Source organism: Carassius carassius, chromosome 17 (genome assembly GCF_963082965.1).
Source record: "Carassius carassius chromosome 17, fCarCar2.1, whole genome shotgun sequence".
NCBI classification, from domain to species: domain Eukaryota; kingdom Metazoa; phylum Chordata; class Actinopteri; order Cypriniformes; family Cyprinidae; genus Carassius; species Carassius carassius.
Window position 1 is genome coordinate 16775522 of NC_081771.1, and position 22079 is coordinate 16797600.

The 22079-nt window shown below is 35.7% G+C and overlaps 2 protein-coding genes across 2 annotated transcripts; both read right to left on the reverse strand.

The window, feature by feature from the left end:
• Positions 1 to 2149: 2149 nt before the first annotated feature.
• LOC132161228 (U6 snRNA-associated Sm-like protein LSm2) lies at positions 2150 to 3767 on the reverse strand. Its single transcript, XM_059571146.1, has 5 exons — positions 3626 to 3767; positions 3110 to 3177; positions 2965 to 2995; positions 2822 to 2881; positions 2150 to 2568 (listed from the first exon to the last, which is right to left on the reverse strand). The coding sequence occupies exons 1-5, from the start codon at positions 3626 to 3628 to the stop codon at positions 2443 to 2445; spliced, it is 288 nt and encodes a 95-aa protein (XP_059427129.1). The 5' UTR covers positions 3629 to 3767; the 3' UTR covers positions 2150 to 2442.
• Positions 3768 to 4355: 588 nt separating this feature from the next.
• LOC132161227 (phosphatidylinositol 3,4,5-trisphosphate 5-phosphatase 1-like) lies at positions 4356 to 22079 on the reverse strand. Its single transcript, XM_059571145.1, has 27 exons — positions 21763 to 22079; positions 21007 to 21070; positions 18345 to 18480; positions 17876 to 18041; positions 17584 to 17724; positions 17409 to 17499; positions 16791 to 16868; positions 16621 to 16698; positions 16062 to 16185; positions 15590 to 15696; positions 15313 to 15415; positions 13598 to 13794; positions 13292 to 13409; positions 13085 to 13181; positions 12843 to 12981; positions 11805 to 11913; positions 10475 to 10563; positions 10302 to 10383; positions 10118 to 10207; positions 9910 to 10020; positions 9688 to 9767; positions 9520 to 9607; positions 8268 to 8414; positions 8102 to 8165; positions 6212 to 6394; positions 4969 to 5405; positions 4356 to 4743 (listed from the first exon to the last, which is right to left on the reverse strand). Exons 1-27 carry the CDS (start codon positions 21900 to 21902, stop codon positions 4691 to 4693), a joined length of 3312 nt encoding a protein of 1103 aa, XP_059427128.1. The 5' UTR covers positions 21903 to 22079; the 3' UTR covers positions 4356 to 4690.

Genomic DNA, 22079 nt, shown 5'->3' on the forward strand with positions numbered 1-22079 from the left:
ACACAGACACTTTCACAGAGCATGTAAATACATTCACACTTTATTTACAAGTTACTATTAGCTCATGTGATTTTTAAAAACTGCACTTTCACCTACAACATTTATTCACAGGTAAAAGTGTGGAGGCATTAATACAAAACTCAGGCCGCTTCTTTAATCTCAAAATCATAAACAATAGTATCATTGAGGTCCTCAGGGCCAAGAATCCAATGATTTTTCCTCTGAGTAGAAATCTAAGAAACAAAAAAAAAGTGGATCACTGAAGAAAAATAAAAGCAATTTAAAAAGGAGTTTAGAAAAAAAAAAGACACCTTTTCATCTAACAGTTCTTTGAGTAAGGAGTTTAGAGAACTCTTGGCAACGCATTCGTCCATCTAATTGACAAAAAAAACGGCCATCAAGACAAGGAACGTAAAACTTAGACTTTTCAAATAATTAAATAATTGACAAACTTGCTTATCCATCTTTAAACTTACTTTGCAGTGGTGCAGCTCAGAGCAACACTCATCCACGTCAAAGCTATCATTCATGCATTTCTCCTGAAAACACAGACTAGCACCATTGGAACCTGTCTGCTGTATCAGATATCAATACAGTCCCCAGTTCATGACAAGGTCAGTGCTTTTCAAATACCACAGGGTAGTAATTGTAATAAACCTTGGTGATAAACACGAACAGACAAACAAAATCGAGAAAAGTAGTTGTAATAAAATGTTGCCAAACATGGCCTATATTTGTGTATACCAGGGACGCTCTGAACTCGAAATGACGCGGAACGTCAAAACGCCGAGTTTTTTAAGAACCATAAACTGTGTTATGAAAAAGAAAAAAATACCACCTACCATCCTCATTAAACTCTGTATCTGTTCAAGTTCAACGTAACCTGCGAGCGTATCAGTAAGGCCTCAAATGGAAAATCAACAAACAGCTGACAGCAATTTGTCTCAATTTGAACAGATTTTAAATTAATTGGTGAGATAATGAGCAAATCGTCCGAAAAAATGTTAAAAGGTGCTCATAACATTAACACACTAAAATGTATAAATTTGAGAGTTAAAATGTGGTTATTATTTCTTCTTGATAGCAAGAAATGTCAATAAACAATCTTATCCACTGCCCACAGTACTTTTAGTGTTTAATTTCCCTTTGTACAGTGTAGTGGAGTTCTATATCTATTTTAAATGGTTGGAAGCTACTTGGCATTGTGCTTTTAAACAATTAAACAGCATAAGATTTATCAGATACTTCCCTACTATATATAGTAGGCTAGGCCAAAAACTGTATGTGAGATAAGTAAATTGTCCAAATTCAAAGTATTTATAAAGAAGTGGTTAAAAAGTAATCTCCCAATAAGGTTCTTAAGTGCACATATGGACACTTAACTATTGCACCAGGCCATGGGAGGACATGTGAATGGAAAATGAAGCAACGCAAGTGACACTGGTTGGTCACATGATATGGCCGGTCAAATTTTGGGACTTTTTGCATTTGCAGGCCGTATCACTGGCCCCCGGGGGTCTACATCCAGGTTATATTCATATGACTGAAAACAAATAATTTACAACTGTTAAAAAAAGGCATTTTTTATATTAGTGGTCTTCAACCTTGTGAGCTACCTGGAGACTTCAGTTCAAACCTTATACAGTCTATGGTTCAAACCCTACTCAAACAAACTGGTCTGTTTCAAGTAACCATGGGCTCTTCAACATGTTTTCCGTGTATTTGATTGGGGTTGAAGCTGAACTCTGCAGGATGGGAGTACTCAGACTTGAAACATTTATTTTTAAAGTGCCCCTATTATGGGCAATGAAAGGTTTATATTTTGGTTTTAGGAGTCCCCAGCAGCAGAGGGCTATCAGACTCTGATTATGAATGACAAAATAACACCACATGGTTGAGTATATAGTGCATCACAGCTAATAACTTTATACACAGTGCACTTTCAGATTTAGAACTTTGCAGGATGTTTTCATTCACTTAGAGCGGTTACACACTACATGAAAGATAATATTTAAAAATCCATAATAGCTGTACTTTAACACTGTAAAAAAACGACATATTCATCACAAGTATTTTCTCAGACAGTATACGAATTTGAACACAGCAATTTTTATTTTTAATGGTTGAACTACAATAACAAAAGTAGACGTGAAAGCAAATACTTTATTCCTGTATTAGTAGGTTGAAGAACTTGACTAAAATAAAAGTAATTTGAATGCAATACATAACCTTCCAAACATTATTCAAAGCACAAAACCAATACTAACTCAAAAAAGTCCTTCCCTCTCAGTAATGGCCCTCATGACAACAGAGGTAAATGAATATTTAGGGGAAGAAATCCAAACTTTACATAAAATTCAGGTAGGAACAAAAAAAATCTACAAGGCTCCACAAATGATGCTTGTGAACAGCCCAACAAAAAACTATTCTCAAATGTAAACATTATTGTTTCTGTTGCATAGCTTCTTTGCGTGCAGCATCCTGTAGCAGCTGTGTGTCCACCTCATCTGCAGGAAGCTGAACATATCGCACTACTGATCCACGGATAAAGCAGTTCTTCACCGACAACTAAAAAAATCAAAACAATAATAAAGAGTCATATATAGACATTGTTCTCCTGAAGGTGTTCATCTGTTCAGACTCGATATGACATTTCATACATGACAGACTCAAGCTGCTGAGGTTCCAGGTACAGACCAGACAAGTGTTCTTTTCTGCTATTTAAGTTTTACTTCTCTTTATCAATCTACTCAGTGATCGGGTTTAAATAGTACGCACACTTCCTTATCTATAACAAAGAACACACTTGACAGGTTCTCACCATGTGCGGATATTTCTCTGGATCAGTGACACTGATATCTGTCAGTTTGATGTTCAGATACTGTGAAGGGAGAACACGTTTCATTTTGAACTCAAATTCACTCAATATTTGCTTACGTTTCAAAGCAGAATGTGCACCCATACCTGATCAACTGAGTGTAGTGTTCCACAAATGCTGCAAAATTGACATTAAGAATGTTATGAGTTACCACATAAATTACACGGGGCACATAACGTTACTACATTTTAAAAGTTTGTGATATATTTAAAGAAAAGTGCTTAAGGTTACCTCAGGTCATTCTTGAGCTCCACCACAACATCTTTGCCTACCAAGGACTTGAAGAACGAGTAGAAGAGCTGAGGAATTAAATGTTTGAATGTTACATTTAAATGAAGGCCTGATATAACAACAATACAATTAACGATTTGAAATGTGATTTAAGATGTGAAATACAGTTCACCGTTATACACAATTAGCGAAGCCATCTAATTATATACACCAAAAGCACTTACTGGCTCTAAATTACTCTATTCCAAAACATAAATACCAAGGTATTAAAATAAATAGACGGTGTCGACTTGAAATTTAATTAAAAGAATATCAATAAAGTTAAATTGTTTGCGATTGGACAAGTTAGCTAGCCGTTAGCAGGCTGCCATTATTAAATCCTCACCAACAGCTGTGTGCAGTAAATAATAATACATTTTAAATATTACAAACAGGTTTATTTAGTCGCTGCAAAATTGTGTATTTTTTATTTTTTACAGAAAACACTGTTTGTTATTGCTAAACAACAACACTTACCATTTTCACGCGGTTTTGTGCTTCAGATTACATACGTTTTCAAAGAGAGCTGCCGGGTTCTTCACGTCGTCCTTCTATTGGCTAGACGACTGAAGATGTAACGCGCCCATTGGTGGAGGAATGTCTGCGTCTTCTGTACGCATCGCGGAAAATGCCTCACAAATACGGAAGAGGTCTATTTACGATTTTTTTTTAATTCTTTCTTTTATATAATTTATAATTAAAGGATGCCAGAAAATGAACTTTCACGGTGTCCACACGGCTTTACTAGAAAACGTACATCCCTTTGTCCTATAGGCCCTCCTTTAAAAGCAGAATCTCTGGTGATTCACCCTTTCACCAGCAGATGGAGACAAATAATAAAAAAACACGGGCAAAATTATTGTTAACTTTCGCCTTCTTAGAGCAGCCTTTCAATATAGTCAAGTAGTTCTTTTTTTCTTCAGCACTAGTCCTAACTTTTTTATTTATTTATTTGGTGATATAGGTGACATGGTATATTGGTCTAATTTGAATCGGAGAAGCAAGACTGATTATTGTTCCTTGTTATTTACAATATAAGCTCTGCAGTGCCATATGCTGTAAACACGATGAAAAGAGGGAAAAATGGAAAATGTGTAATTCTGAAAAGTGATACACTGCTTGGATTTGTAAAAACAACTATTGGTGGCCTAAAGCTGACCGATAAACTAAAGGGAATTTTTAACAGATCAACAAATAAAGAAATCAATGACTGTACAACACTTGGTTTTATTATACGATTACAACCGTTCACTCTTCTCTCTTTAATAATGTTTTTAAGCAACATGCAATGTTTAAACAGAGGCTGATAGAAATGATTGCTCTATGTATGACTATGCAGTGACATTCAACCTGTAAAACATTCATCAATTTAAAATTAATATCTAAGATTTTTGTCTTGCTATTGTTTATACATTTATTCATTTTAGTACTCAGAGATAAAGAAGCTTATGTCTTTTGCCCAGTACTACAGAGTCTCAAGTATCAGATGTGAAGCTCACGCCAGCGCTGACAGCTCTCCTGCCACGACACATCAGTAGGAACTCATTTTAATGGCCGACCCATCTTCAGTTGTGGCTGTTGTGTCTCATGATGCCCTGACGACAGACATTGAAATTGAATGAGAAGAGAAAGGTATTTAAATAAATATTTCATATAAAGGCAAATTTCACAAATATACATTATTTCAAAGCATTATAATCAATAGAGCGGTTTACACACAGCCCTAGCAGCTCGCTGTCAGTTGACAAATGGGTTTCGAGACCCCTAAACTACTGTTTTCACAAAGAAGGAATGTGGCACATATACTGTAGTTATCATACCGTCTTTGGGTTGGCCTTGTCTGGTTTGCTGCCGTAACTTGGATGGAAGCTCAGAGCTGTCTCTGTAGTCTCTGGGCTTTGGTTGAGGCTCTTGTGGCTGACCAGGGCGAGACTTTATAGGCACCGGAGGTCTATTAGGCCCAGTCGTGCCCCCTTCAGAGCGAGAAGGCACCACTGGCTTCTTGGTGATGTTCTGGGGCTGCAGACCACTGCTCATGGTGTTTGTGGCTGATGATGACTGGGGTTTGGTTTCTGAACAGGTGAAAGAGCGGAAGCGAGGGGTTGGAACAGGGTGCTGACGGTCAGCATCCAGGTCTGTTTTGGGAAAGCAGAAGTGAGCATCTGGAGGAGGGAGATGGTCCTTACTTCCTCGTGATGAACTCATTGAGCCATAAAGGGGATTGTCAAACATCTCTGGAGGCTGCCCATCCTCAGATCTAAAACCAAAAATAACCACAAAGAAGATCAATCGATAATCCCTTTTAATGATTCAAACTGTCAGCTCTACTTATAACAAACACTAATCAAAAAATAATATTTTAATTGGTATTAGTAACAGATCAACATTTTAGAATTCAAACGGACAGAAAATTGTATGTATAAATAAAAAAAATATAAGAGATGCATTATTAAAATTGTGGCTTTTTCTGTCAAGGCTGAGAACAAATTAAAGACAGATATGAAAATTCTATACTATTTTTACTATAAAATTCAAAACAAAAGACTAAAAACTAAAATATATATTTTTGAATGCTATCCTAAATGAATTTAGGCAAGACAACATTCTAATATACAATATGAAAAATAATTCATTTTTAAATTTGTGTTATTAGTTTTGTGTATTATGTTACAGTGTTATTAAACTAAGTGCTTTTAATTATTAACTACAAGTGAGTGCTACATAATGGCAAGGAATAACCTTTGCTATATTTGTCTAAATCAAAAACATTTGTCAGATGACATAAAGGACATAATGACGAGATAAAGGAGATAAAAAAATATATGTCTATATATCCACATTTTTTGCAATTAAGCTGTTTTCTGTGAATGTGAGATTTCCAAATCATTAGCCACTATACTGTAGGTAAATAACTAAAAGAGTAACCACGGCAAAACCAGTGTGTTTACAATTATGACAATACATTAAAATAATATGATGAGATATACTAGTTTGCCAATATCAAGCTGTTTTGTACTGCTAAAAATAACTGGAAGCAAATGACACAGTGAGGTGAATACTTACATAGGGTTTGATGTCTTTGTAGTTGGGCTGGATGTACTCTTTTTTGGGGAGAGATTGCCATGTGTCATGTCTTTTGAGGATGCCACTGTTCTTGGGGACACAATGTTGCCGGGGCTCCTGTCTGCCTGGTTATTGCTCTTGTAGCCTACGCCCATATAACTGGGGTTACTAATATCAGAAGACCTATCAAAGAATGTCAGAGTTAGTTATTTCTACAACCCGAATTCCGGAAAAGTTGGGACGTTTTTTAAATTTTAATAAAATGAAAACTAAAGGAATTTCAAATCACATGAGCCAATATTTTATTCACAATAGAACATAGATAACGTAGCAAATGTTTAAACTGAGAAATTTTACACTTTTATCCACTTAATTAGCTCATTTAAATTTTAATGCCTGCTACAGGTCTCAAAAAAGTTGGCACGGGGGCAACAAATGGCTAAAAAAGCAAGCAGTTTTGAAAAGATTCAGCTGGGAGAACATCTAGTGATTAATTAAGTTAATTGATATCAGGTCTGTAACATGATTAGCTATAAAAGCTTTGTCTTAGAGAAGCAGAGTCTCTCAGAAGTAAAGATGGGCAGAGGCTCTCCAATCTGTGAAAGACTGCGTAAAAAAATTGCGGAAAACTTTAAAAACAATGTTCCTCAACGTCAAATTGCAAAGGCTTTGCAAATCTCATCATCTACAGTGCATAACATCATCAAAAGATTCAGAGAAACTGGAGAAATCTCTGTGCGTAAGGGACAAGGCCGGAGACCTTTATTGGATGCCCGTGGTCTTCGGGCTCTCAGACGACACTGCATCACTCATCAGCATGATTGTGTCAATGACATTACTAAATGGGCCCAGGAATACTTTCAGAAACCACTGTCGGTAAACACAATCCGCCGTGCCATCAGCAGATGCCAACTAAAGCTCTATCATGCAAAAAGGAAGCCATATGTGAACATGGTCCAGAAGCGCCGTCGTGTCCTGTGGGCCAAGGCTCATTTAAAATGGACTATTTCAAAGTGGAATAGTGTTTTATGGTCAGACGAGTCCAATTTTGACATTCTTGTTGGAAATCACGGACGCCGTGTCCTCCGGGCTAAAGAGGAGGGAGACCTTCCAGCATGTTATCAGCGTTCAGTTCAAAAGCCAGCATCTCTGATGGTATGGGGGTGCATAAGTGCATACGGTATGGGCAGCTTGCATGTTTTGGAAGGCTCTGTGAATGCTGAAAGGTATATAAAGGTTTTAGAGCAACATATGCTTCCCTCCAAACAACGTCTATTTCAGAGAAGGCCTTATTTATTTCATCAGGACAATGCAAAACCACATACTGCAGCTATAATAACAGCATGGCTTCGTCGTAGAAGAGTCCGGGTGCCAACCTGGCCTGCCTGCAGTCCAGATCTTTCACCTATAGAGAACATTTGGCGCATCATTAAACGAAAAATACGTCAAAGACGACCACGAACTCTTCAGCAGCTGGAAACCTATATAAGGCAAGAATGGGACCAAATTCCAACAGCAAAACTCCAGCAACTCATAGCCTCAATGCCCAGACGTCTTCAAACTGTTTTGAAAAGAAAAGGAGATGCTACACCATGGTAAACATGCCCCGTCCCAACTATTTTGAGACCTGTAGCAGAAATCAAAATTGAAATGAGCTCATTTTGTGCATAAAATTGTAAACTTTCTCAGTTTAAACATTTGCTATGTTATCTATGTTCTATTGTGAATAAAATAGTGGCTCATGTGATTTGAAAGTCTTTTAGTTTTCATTTTATTAAAATTTAAAAAACGTCCCAACTTTTCCGGAATTCGGGTTGTACAAGAATAATCAAATTTGTCAATTTGTGAAGAATGTCAAAGTGAAAAAGAGGGAAAATTAAAATATTTTACATTTTGGTATTCTCTCCTGATTTGCCTTTACCAGCTCCTGGGTCATCTCCGACTTTGATGAAATCTGGAATAAAGAAACATAATCTTGAGGAAAGGAACACAGCCTCGATACTTATAGCACAATTTTGAACTGGCACTGTTGTACAGAAACAGACTGTGCACTCACCATACAGCTTCTCTGTCTGTTTTCCATCAGATTTGGGAAGTTGAATGCCACCTGTTAGCACACCTGTGCGCTCACCGTGATGTGTGAGTTTGATACTGAACTCAGTGTAGGAGTTTTCAGCAGAACGCAGAGCCACACAACCCTCACCTACAGAGAGGTCACAACGTGATCGTTAACATGCATAAGCATATTCCAATACTAATGAGAATTATTGTCTCACTGCAAATTATGTAAGCATCATTTTCACACATGCAATGACCAGATTAAGTTTCTTGAAATCTGAATGTGACAAATGGCATATGACTGTATTAATCAGAATTTTGAGTCATGTTAGCAGCTTATATTCGGAATACTCAATCATCAAAAATACAGAAAAAAAAAAAAAATATTGTGAAATATTATTACAAAATAAGTGTGTTCTATTTTCTTCACAGTAAAATGTAATTTATTCATGTGATGCAAAGCTGACTTTTCATTATCCATTACTCCAGTCTACAGTGTCACATTATCCTTCAGAAATCATTCTGATTTATTAACAATATGCTTTTTTTTTTTTGAACCTCTGATACTTTTTTCTTTGATTCTAATGAATAAAAAATGTAAAAAAGAACAGCAATTATTCAAAATAGAAATATTTTCTCACAATATACTTCCTTATCATCATTATTATTTTAATTATTTAAACAATTATTTAGTGTATATTACTACAAATTATTTATTTCATAAATAAATGCTGTTCTTACTTTTTTTTTAAATCACAGAATCCTGAAGAGAATATCTCTTGATTCCAAAAATCTATATTGATAATAAATCAGCATATTAGAATGACTTCTGAAGGATCATGTGACAAGGAAGACTGGCGTTAGGATGCTGAAAATTCAGCTTTGCATCACAAGAATAAATTATGTTTATTAAAGTATATAAGTATATTAAAATACTATCAGCTCCAGTCTTCTAGTGAACAGTGTAATATGTCAGTGTGAAATGCCTCGCTTCATTTTTTTCCACTCCTACTGCCTAGTGCACTCAATTGCCGTGTGCAGATTAGAGAGCGAATGAACAAGTGAGCGATTTTGGACACACTATGATTTCTGTTATAGTCTTAATCTTGACTACTCATCACTATTTTAAACAGGATATGAACCATATTCAGAAAATGATGTGTTTGCAAAGTGGTCAGTAAGCAATAATGAGAGCTACTAGCCAGCTCAAATGACAAACTTATGAATTCACAGATTTTAAGTAAACATACCATACGACTCATCACAGTCTGTAGATTTAATGCAGATGAGAATGTGCTGATCAAGAAGGTATTCTGGGTCTGCGATGATGGGCGTGAGCTGCAAAGCAATTTTAAAGATAATATAAACATGGTGTCTGAGCTTTACATCTATAATGTTTTACCAAATAAGGTGTTTACCTCAACTTGTCCACTAAATCGTACTTTAATCGAGCCCTCTGTGTTCTCTTGGTTTTCTCCTTCAGGACTCTTTACAAACTCTAGAAAATGAATTGGAAGTATTTAAACGTCAATGTTTACTGTAGCTTATTTGTTCCCACAAAAAAACAAAGTGGGGGGTTCAAATGATTTGTGATAATTCATGATAAAATAATTGAAAGCGTAATGGCTTTAGCTCCTCACTCTCCAAGCAACTTGAGTGATACTCAATGAAGAACTTGGTCTTTGATTTAGTCAAAAGAACGGCCACGCAGTTCATGATTTTTATAGCACCCTGAGCATCCTTTGAAAGATCTGTAAAGAGCAAAAACAATATAACAGCACAAGACAGCTGGCAGGATGGAACAGCTCTATATCTAAAGAAAGGACTGAAATATTTTTATGATCATACCATTTTTTGAGACAAACTGAGAAGTCACACCAACGTCAAATGTGGCAAATATAGGGGAATGGTCACTTGTCATGATGTCATTAGTGCATCCTGAAATGTCAAAGAGTAATGTTGGTTAATGTAATGATGTTTTAACTGCGTTAATATTTTACCGGAATTTGGATTTTATACTAAATGAACTAACCATATGAGTTGCAAACCACATGCACTATAGGGTAGGACTTGCGAAGCACACGATCACACCATGAAGGCAAGTTGTATTTTGTCTGTTTGTGAGATCAAATATATATGTAAAGAACATTTTTCATCACTAAATTAAAAAGATTATTGACATGGATCATGGCTTTCACATTGTACCCCGGTGGCTTTAGCTTTAGTGTAGGCATATCTCTCCCGTGTGTCTCTCTCAAAACGATAAGTGGGGGCAAATGTTATCTCCTCCTCCACTGTAAAAAACAAAACAAAGGTTAAAAATTATGGCATGGGGTCTTGACTACAAAAACATGCAGAATGGAAAAATGATGGAAGTCAAAAATGAAAATGAAGATGCTGAAAGATTTTAAAAGAGAAGAAGTGCTACAAGCATCAAGCTACAGTCTACATCAAATGTGGCATAATGTGCCTTTGTGGCATATATACCATAAATACCCATATTTCTACTCTGTAGTTTAAAAATGTGGGGTCAGTAGGATATTTTTGGGCATTTTTTGCATGATAGGACAGTTGAGATATGACAAAGCGACTGTGAGTGAGAGAGGGGGATGGGATCAGGGAAGGTCCAAGAGGTGGGATTCGAACTCGGGACACCCGAAGTGCAACTGTGCCATCAGTGGGATATCTTTTTTGATAAAGAAATTAATATTTTTATTCAGCAAGGATGCATAACATGGGTCAAAAGATTTTTAATGTCATAAGAGGATTCAAGTTCTTTTGAACTTTCTATAAAATAATCGTGAAAAGAATTACCATTTCCACAAAAATACTAAGCAGCACAACTGTTTTCTTTTTTTAAGATAACTTGTTTGGGTTTTTTTTTTGCCATTTTTGCCTTAATTATAACAGGACAGGAAGTGAAGTGGAGGAGGGGGCAGGATCAGGAAAGGTCAGCATTCGAACACGGGACGTCAGTAGCACATAGGCACTGTATGTCGGCACACTGCCCACAAGGCAACTGTTTCATAAACAGATAATAACAATAAATACTTCTTCCACTGAATCAGCATATTAGAATAATGTATGAAGGATCTTGAGTAATGGCTGCTGAAAATCCACCTTTAACATCACAGGAATAAATTACATTTAAAAATATATTAAAAAAGGGAACAGCTGTTTTGAATTGTAATGCTTTCTCAAATATGACCGTTTTTTACTGTATTCTTTATAAAATAAATGCTTTATGTGAATAAGAGACTTCGTTTAAAAACATTTTACTGACCCCAATCTAGTGTATGTTCTTTCTAATTTTTGGTAGATAGTTCCCTTTATAGTAGTTTGAGCTTAGGCAGTGTGCTTAGCTCCACTGGAAAGGCAAGAAGGATAATACAAACTATCAAAGAAATAAATAAAATACCTCAAAGAATTATTTGGATTACAGTTAGTAAACCACCAGTTTACAGCATGTTGTCCTAAACTTCAAAAGCTGGGAAATTATAAGGAACAGGTTGAGATTATCCACAAGTGCTCTCACCGTAGTCTAAGAAGACCTTCTCATCTTCTCTCTCTATGTTCAGCTGATCTCTAGCCAGGAGTTCCTGATACTGCTGCTGTTTGATCTTCATTACAATGTTCTCAGCTTCCTGCAAAAAACAAACAACTATGCAAAGGTTCTGTCTTTTCCTGTCAGTTGATGTCAGGAGCTGCTGTACGTGACAGCTCTGTTCTTAATAGAGGAACTGGCTGCTCTGAATACAACTACGCTCTCTAAACCACAAAGGCAGCTTATGCCTCAAAGTATCATAATGTGGGTAGCTGATGTATAACGTTTAAAAATGATTTGCAAGCTATTGCAGGGATTTGCCTGTTTTTGTTGGACTGCTTTCTCTTCTTTAACCTATAGGCACTTGTTTATATGATTTAAAATTTCAGTGGAAATTCATTTAGAAGTTAAAATATAAAAATATCTCCACTAGGCCTTTATAAATGGACTTTATAAATGGACGTGAAAAACGAATTTATAAAAGTACAAGTATTCCATGTCTTTCAATTTATATAAGCTCATAATATAAGCAAATATAATAAATATAAAAGAATCAGTAAACACTGCAGGACATGTCAACTTGATATCTAGCCATTTGTTTTATAGCATGTATTACTTTTGTGATAAAACATGTTGTAAAATTTCCTCTGTATCTGATACAAAACAGAAAAGAGAAAAGCAGTTTCTTTTATAAGCCGATCATTTGTCATGTGTTTGCATTTGACAGGCATTAAATACTATGTTATATATATATATATATATATATATATATATATATATATATAAATACATATATATATATATATATATAAATACAATCTTTGATATATACAAAAAGAAAAACAAATGCTTATTTTTTTAAACCTGCAACATTTGAGTTTATTAATTAACAGGAAGAGAAAAAAAACATGCAAAATATTTAAAACATGCAACATGCTCAAGTATATTTACAATGAATAAAAAAATGCCAATTATTTATAACATGCAATTTGCTTGAGAACACGCTGATGCGCATTAGTTTGAACCTACCTGAGATGGTAAGTCAACCCTATAATTCAGATCCCCCAGCCAGAAGAGGTGTGTGAAGCGATGTGTGATGTCAAAAGGATTCACTTTCTTATCACCCAGATTCAGAAAACGCAGAATACTAACATAATTCTGGTTTCGTCTGGAAAGGGTACAGTCATAAGTTCATAATTATTTCTTATCCTTGTGTATTATATGTCAGTGTCTCATTTGTCACACAAACAGGTTTTTGGTTTGTGACTTACCTCAGCTTCTTTTCACTTCCTGAGGTCAGGTGACTGTTGACAAACCCAAAGGAGGTTCTATTAAACATAAAAGAAACCCCCACTGCTCCTTTATTCCCTATAAACAAACACACACACAATCAGCTTTTTATGTACAAGGAAGAGCAGTACGTGGCTAGCTTTACAATACCTAATGATTTTTTAAAGGAAAAGAAACTTTAAACAAACCCAGAGCATTAGCTATGCCAGTCTTAACACTGTCAGAGAAGACGTGAGAGAAGCGGTTCTCGTGTTCCGGCTTGGCCAGAACCACAATCCTTATACTCCACAGTGTCTGAGTAGCTATCTGTTAAAAACCAAACACACAGCTGTCATCATATGGCTTACATGCTACGTCATTCAACATATTCACATCAAACAGATATTCACTGCATGGCAATTCTCCACTGAGAAAAAAGAATGATCTACAGTAGCATAATATGCAAACAACATAAGGCACCTGAAAGCCTTCATGTTGGGTTTTGTGTGACCTACTTGTTTGAAGCTAATGTTGGTTATATCTCTAAGGGCTCCCCTAACTGTCTCTATCCACTCCTTCTCTCCCAGCGGGTCCTCCTGTGTCCCGATCACATAGATATCATGTGGGATTTGACTGGCTGTGTCATCGTGGGTTTTTCCCTGACCCTTAGACTGGAACCACGAAGTGATGTTCGGTGGTGGATTCGCATTTCCTAAATGGACAATTCACTTCACTTAAATTTACAGTTCACTTCATCTCTAGTTACTGTTAACTTCATATTTTATACCACACAAATGTCAGAACTTAAAAATAAGGGGAAGAAGCATATTATACAAGGCCTACTCTTTATCAATAGTGTACTTTAGATCTTAAGAGTATATATAAAAATAAATAAATAAATAAACTATGCAGATAGTATAATAGTAATAAAATAAAAGGCCACTTAAAGGAAGGTTAAGTAATTTTTTTTTCAATGCTTTGAAAAACTGAATCGGGCTGAATAGGAAAACAAAATTGTAGCCAATCAGCAGAAAGGGGCGTGTCTACTCATGATGACGGGGAGAGAGCGTTCAGTCTACAGGGCGGAAATTATCTGAGACGAGCAACAGAAACATAGATAAAAGATAAAAAACAAAAGAGGAAAACATCTACAGAACAAAAGAAGGCTTAAGGCAAGAAGTAGGACCTGTGTAAATGTCAGTAGAGAGAACTCAAGGAGCAGAAGGCCTATGATCGGACACTGAGGTTGCTTTGTTTCTTCCCAATATGTGAGTTACAATGTGTTAAAATCAGATGTGCGGCGCACTGCAACAGCTAAAGTCTATGTAGAACACTGGACGCGACAAAGCGACCAGAGTTGAAAATAATTTGAAATTTGTGTCAATATGTCAAAAATAGAATGCGGCAGCAGCAGTTTTCTGTCAGGGATTTGTTGTGTTGTATCACGGCGCATACAGTGTAGACCATGACCTTTCGGGGTAGGGGCGTGTTCGTTTTGGTGATTTCAAATGTCAGCATTGGCTACCAGAAATCGCTTATCCTGCCTTTAAGTGTACTTAACAGAGTGCACTTGCATGACTGTTTTGTAACACACTTGTGTACACTTTTAAAAAGTCTACTTTGTAAAAATGTCAAATTAAAAGTTGTATTTTAAAGTATATTTTAAATAATAATAATAATATTTTGGCATGCTTTAAAGAAGTACACTTACTTGAAGTAAACAACACACTTAAGCACATGTAGTGTGTTCATTACATTTATAGTTAATATATTTTAAATGTTCTAGCTTGCAACTTGTTATGTAAATAATATATAATATAACATAGAAATGAACACAATTAATGTGTATTTTAGTTTAAATGCATTTCAGTACATTTAATATTACACTTATATTTCAAAGTCAGTTTAAGTTGGTCAAAATATGGGTCAAAAAAGCAGTTGTTGCATTTATTATAAGTTTAAACTAGAATACATTTTATTTATTTGTACATAACATGCCATTAAATGTCTAAAAACATTAAATTTATTTAGCATTTAACTAGACTCTTTTAAAGTATATTATGTCCGTAAAAAATACTCTATTTAAAAATATGGTGTTATTTTTCACAAGGGTAGGCTAGTGAGAAAATAAAAAAAACGTGTTACAGCATTTTTATCTTGTGCTTCAGCTCCAAAATAGTCTGAATTGAGGACTTTGACGAATTTTATAGGTAGGCTAAATGTATCTTACCCATGTTCCAGGTGCCAACAAAAATGGTGATCATATCCGGCTCAGGTTTTCCTGAGTGCTTGTTCTTCATCTGCTGTAGAAGCTGGCAGAAGCCTTCTCTTTTCTAAAAAAAAAAATGTGTTTGAGATACACAGTTACACCCAAGGTCACATTAAAAACCCGTAAAAAATATGGAAACATATATTTTGTCTCACAATATTCATTTTTGTTGCTGCCTACAAAACTTCCATCTGAAAGCTTTTCATCACTAGTGTAACATTAGCAGTAGGATTTTTACCTTTGTATCATCAAAGACAAAGTCTTTGCGCTGAGTTTTTTCCTTCTCTGTCTCTACCACCAGTGCTAGTCTGTTGTGCATCTTCTGTGACTTCACCAGCTGCAAGACTGAAATTAAGAATTCGCATTCCCATTAATTATTGGTTAATATGTTTTGGTTACACAGCTCTCAGGAATATTAGATTCTGATTGGTTCATCACAGATTTTGTATAATGACCAATGACCATCACTAAGCTGTATATGTGACAGTTGTGCCTGTCTCTTGAAACCATTGTTTCTCTGTGATTTCTCTTGTCTTGCATGATAAAATAAGGTAAAATAATGCACATTATCGCAGCCCTTCAGGATGAGGACCCAGACTTCCTATCAAGGTTTATTTAGCAATAAAGCCCTGCTGACTCGTCAATATTGAAACATTGTCATTAAATTCAATTATGTGAGGCTGTATTAGTGATGAAATGGTTCAGCATACTTTTATTGTGCACAAAATATTTGTCCTCAGGTCCATCTTTGGACTTCTTGAAGTAAACCTTCCCACCTTCCACATCTACTTTGAGGTACATTTTGTTTGAAATACCAAGGGAGTCGCATTTTACCTGTTAGCACAGAAAAGAACATTAGCAAAATGAAGTGCAGCATTTCTGTTGTACCTAAAACAGTGTTATAAAGGATCTCTATGATGACTGTGTGCTGAGGCAACCAACCCAAACGTCATTGCTTATCTAGCACATAGGCAAACTAGACTCTTTCTAATTTGCATGTGGTTTTGGAGAGCAAAGCAGCAGCGGTGAAAACGTCCATGCTTTCATCTTTATGACATCATTACGAGGAGCAGGAAGGAGGTAATAGGTTATGACTTTCATTTTGAATACATAATGATTAAACTATATATATATATATATATATATATATATATATATATATATATATATATATATATATATACACACATGTATATACTTGCATACACTTAATTTAAAGTTAATATGCCACTTTATATTTAATATGTATTGTTGAATTGACTTTCTTACTTCGAATGTCACAGGAGGAATAAGTGACTTTCTGTGCCCAGCGTCATATCCCACAGATTCAAACACGGCATTCTTGGTCTGTAAATAAGATGTGATGTTAGTCTATTATAAAGCTTCCAGTAAGTACATTGTCATGTTTGCTGTGATCCATAAACAAAGAACAGCTATACCTTGTCTTCTACTGAATATATAAGTTTAGTCAGTTGCTCCAGTTTGAAAGCCACAGACTGATTTGCATCTCCAGAAAGCTGAAAAAGAAATAAAACCAACAGATATATATTTTAGAACTTTATGGGGAAAATAAAATAAAATCACTATATATATTTGAGTATGTTTTCTCATTGATTGATTTCTTTACTTGTCTGTAGATGAAATGGCAGAGTGTTGTAATACTTAGTTTTTGTTCTAACGTCTATAACTTAATGGTTTATTGAGCAATGTCTCTCAAAATTGGATGCAATATTCAAATATTTATTAGCTACAAATAAAACTTATTTTGAAATCTAGTATTTACTTCTAAATTGTGTAAATCAGTAAAAATCAATTACAAAAACTATTATTGTTTCACACACACACACACACACACACACACACAAAAAACGGTCATATTTTTAATCAAATTAATTGCATTTTCTTACCTCCAATTATTATTATTATTTTGTTTGTTTTTGTCTCGTAAAATCGTTATTTTTTTTTGCACAGTGACTTACAGAATCTACTGTCACTTCAGGAGGGTGGACATTTGAAATCAGGAACAACACTTCCTGGTTTGATTCATTCTTACTGACCTGACTCCTTAGCCTCCCAGCTCCAGGAGACAGCGGTTGATCCAAAACTTTCTGCAGTGCCTCAAGACTCGGAAGTGTGCGGGCAATTTCACTACAAAAACAACAATTAAATGTAAATTAAAGTTGACTAAATATGAAATGGACTTATAAGGGCAACATTTGAGACTGTTTTTACCTGTTTAGGTTTTTGCAGATACTCTGTGTAAGCTTTTTAAAGTTGGGCAAAGTCGGGTTGCCATTCTGCACCTGCTCTGCATCCAGACACAAAGAAGAGCGGAAATACTCCTGGATGGACTTCTGATGGTCCTCTGGTAGACTAGATATCAAACATCAAAATCATTAACACGCCAGAACAATGCTACTCACTACAGTGACTCTAAATTAACAGTCTAAATCAGCCAAAATCATTCAGTCATTATGTATTTAACAAGAAATTGTGCTGAATAATGTAAAAAATCGTATTGTACTTTGATATGTCGATTTGCTGCAAACGCTGGAAGTAGGTGTCTGAGATGGAGGGGCGGGCAAGCTCTGTTCCCCTATCGGTTCCCCTGGATGAGTCACTATAGCTGTCTTTAAATTCATTACATGTGATATTCCTGGGTGGCAACTGAGGCGGCAAACTAACTGGCTCTGTGGACATGGAGATTTGAACAAATAGTGTCCTTGAATGAAACCATTTAAATTCAACGCCTACATTTACTCTGAAATAGTATCCAAACATACAACGGAGTCAAACAAATTATGAAGATTAATGAAAAAAATAAATAACATAAATAAATTCTTTAATCAAACCATTGACTTAAAGTGTTTTGCAAGTAACGCTGTCTGTAATAATATAATTTGTAATTTCTAATACAAATATAATACTATAATATGCAGTGAAAAAATTACATTTTTGAACCTTATGGTCAAAGCTTATTGTGATTCACTTACCTGGTTCCTCCTCTGGCTCCTCCTCTTTCTGCACAGCATACTGAAGATGTGTGACCAGACCCATGTTCTCCTTGTAATATGCCTCGACCAGATCTGGCAGCAAAGAGAAGAACCGTATAGGAACACCCTCTGATGCCTGCAACAAGATGAACAAGAATGATTTGCTATTCTGAAGACTGAATGAGATATACCAAATTTATGGCCTTTTACGATATACAAACTCCTTATTTGCATAAACACCCTCAGTAATACTCCCAATGACTCTCTTAGTTGCTCTTCCTTTGTCAGAAACAAAAAGCTGCACAATGCATTTCTTGCAAAAGCTCATTTGGTGCCAAGTAGGTTTTATAAGCCACTGTTTTCAAAGGATTTTGGAGTATAAGCTCTAAGTCACCTGAATTGACTTACAGTCAGTCTTGATGCTTATCAAAGGTTTTGACCCAATTTTATGCAATCCAATACATAGTTACAACAAATACCAAAAACAATGATCTAATGATTGGTATTTGATGTGGAAAACCACACAGTATCGAAATTCAGCACATACTGGTGCATCTAAAAAAATAGAATATCTTGAAAAAAAATTTTTTTTTTAACTTATTTCAAAAAGTTAAACTTTGATATATTCTAGAGTCATTACACAAAGTAAAACAATTCAGAAGTGTTTTTTTTCAAGCTACTGGACTCTGAGTCCACTCCTTGTGAAGATCTCCCAAGTGTTTGAATCGGATTTGCTTGACAGTATTCTCAAGCTTGCGGTCATTCCTGTTGCTTATGCACCCTTACCTACCCAGCTTCTTCCTTCCAGTCAACTTTGCATTTAATATGCTTTGATACAGCACTCTGTAAACAGCCACCCCTTTCAGCAATGACCTTCTGTGACTTACCCTCTTTGTGGAGGGTGTCAATGATTGTCTTGTGGACCATTGCTAAGCCAAGTCAGTCTTCCCCATTATTGTGGTTTCAAAGAACAAGAGATAGGGATGATAACCTTAATGAAACTTAAATGTAAATATTCTAGAAATAAATCTAGAATATATAAAAGTTTCACTTTCACACTGAAAGTCACTTTTTCACCATATCCTAATTTTTTTAGATGCACCTTTATATAGTACAGTACACACTTTGTCTTCCGTAAACCAATCAATATGCCTCTGATATTATATCCAACTTATAGTCTCTAACTGTAATATGACAGTCTCTTCATAGTCATATATTTGGCTAGGAAGAAATGTTAGGGAAAATAGCAGCGTTTTGTTTATTTATTTAAACATGTTAAAGATATAAAGATGTCCGACAAGCGACAAGTGTAATCTTAGCATGAAAACCTTCCACGTTCTCATACTACAGTTTAAAGGTCAGCACAAATGGTGTATTTAAATTGAATTGATCAAATCGAATTCAATAATATGACACTTTTTTAAAAAAAAACTTTCCGTTCAAGGCAGGGTGCAAGAGGAACCCTGTGGCTTGCTTAACACCCACGCTAATGGATAATTTAAAACTGAGCCTGTGCTGCAACACAGGCATGAAAGAGGAAGAACTGTGGTAGAAAGACATTGAAGGGCATTGTACAACAGTTTTCAGTTTAGCCCCATCCCTTGAGTGCAGGTTACTTCGCAAAATGTAACGCTAAGGGAGAACAATGCAAATTATAGTCAAAGGTCACCCATTTTGCTTTCATTATTTTGTATGTCACGAGTATAACAGCTCGAATAAAACCACCAATTGGTTTTGCAGCTGCACTGTCACTAATGCTTTCTTTAATGCAGTGGACATAATAGATAATAGCTTGACAGACAAGATGCCCACACAACAGTCTCAGGGAGTCTTAGGCAGCTGAAGAGCCAACTGTCACAAGGTCACGCATTCATTACCAAGCACAAGATAGTAAATGGCTTGTAGGATGCCAGATGTTTTAGTCATAAAGATGCATAGGGTTTTGTCAAGTGACTAGCAGTATATGGTTTGCTCTTTGTAGTTTATTGTATTATTTTTTCGCTTGACCACCATTTTAGTGCAACCAGGAAATGAATGGAGTTGCAGAAAGATTTAAATAATTAAAAAAAATAAAAAAATACGGAACATTTAAGTCAAATAAAAAAATTATGAATTTAATTTCAATAAAACCTAGATATATATTTTAATGAAACACACTTTCCTTGAGCAAAACATTTTAAAACGTAGCTTCCCAATTACAAACCAATATATTTAATGATTAAATAAACAACATATTTTTCAAATTGGAGACAAAATGTGAACATTTTTCTTTTGTCAGAACATACAGGTGTACAATTGAGCAGTGAACGTGAAGTTAGATTTGCGAAAATCTCTAGATATTTGCAGATGCCACTTTACTGATATTTTGCACCCAATAAATAAAAATGGCATCATTTTAATTGTGATTTATGCTTCAAAAGGTCTCAAAATACTTTTCAGGGGCACCATAAAAGCTTTATATTTTCACTAAAACAACTAAACACATAGTTCTGTCAACTTTCGAACACTTGACGTCACAAGCAGAAGTTCCTCAGTGCTCAGAATAGTCTTGCAGCGCACGCAACACCTGTCTGAGTGAGTATGAAAGCAGAGCAATTCACTTCAAGCCAATGAAACACCAGATGTCAGCAACTTCTGCAGGTACAAAATTGAGAATTCTTACCTGGACTGATAGTTTTTTATCCTCATTTGGTAATATTCTGTAGGTATACACGCAGTTTTGGTAGCTGCAAAGGAATGAGAAGGTCAAAACATTAATTTGCATAACTGCAGCATAAATTACACAAGAATAACATATCATATATATCGCAAAGTGAACATAAACAGTGAAACGGGCCATTTTGAAGAAAGCAGCAATTATGGTAAACCCCTTGCCAACTTCCTTCTCAGTCAACACTGTTTGTTAAAATTTCACTGTACAAGGAATCACACTGGACATAAACGCAAACTTTGTTATTTTTATTTTTATTGCATAATTTAAAGAAACATTTGCACACCTGAACTCACATACAAGGAAACTGTGGTCAGTTTGCAAGCAAATAGGCCTTGGTTTTGTTCATTCATACCAACAACAATAATAGAGTTTTTGGAAGGAGGTTATGTAGTAACATTTTACCTGGTAACTAATTTGACAATATGTACCCAAAGTAGGAAGAAGGAAGCCATTTCTAAAAAATGTGATTTCGAAAACCGTAATGTTTATATATTTGACCCAAATACGGTTATATAGCCAACGCTGCAAAACAGAGCATGTTTTATATGAGGCATTTATGACTGACTCAATGCAAATCATCCAACACACTGCAAAATTTTAACTTCACACCTACTCGAACACACTTAAAGATCCCAAAATTTTGTCTTAAATATTAGTGCCAGCATATGTGCCCCTTTACCAGAGATGAACAGCAGCAATACTCACAGAACACAGAGGGCATAAGCTCCCTGTATGGATTCACTGTCCCGCAGGAGGAAGCTCCCATCCTTGCCTGCTTTGGAGAGAAGGTCCTCTGCTGTAGACCGAGTGATATTGCCATGGTACCATGGCTGGTGAGAAAACATCCTTTCGAAACACTATTCCCTTCCTCAGTCTGAAGACACCCAGGTTATTTTGTCCCCAGCAAGTTTTCAACAGCAGATCAACATGAGGCCACCTTCAGAGTCTCACGGTTTGTTTCATGGCGATGGTAGAACTGATAGCCGCTCCTGCTCGGTCTGGCTCTAGGCTCACTGTTTCTT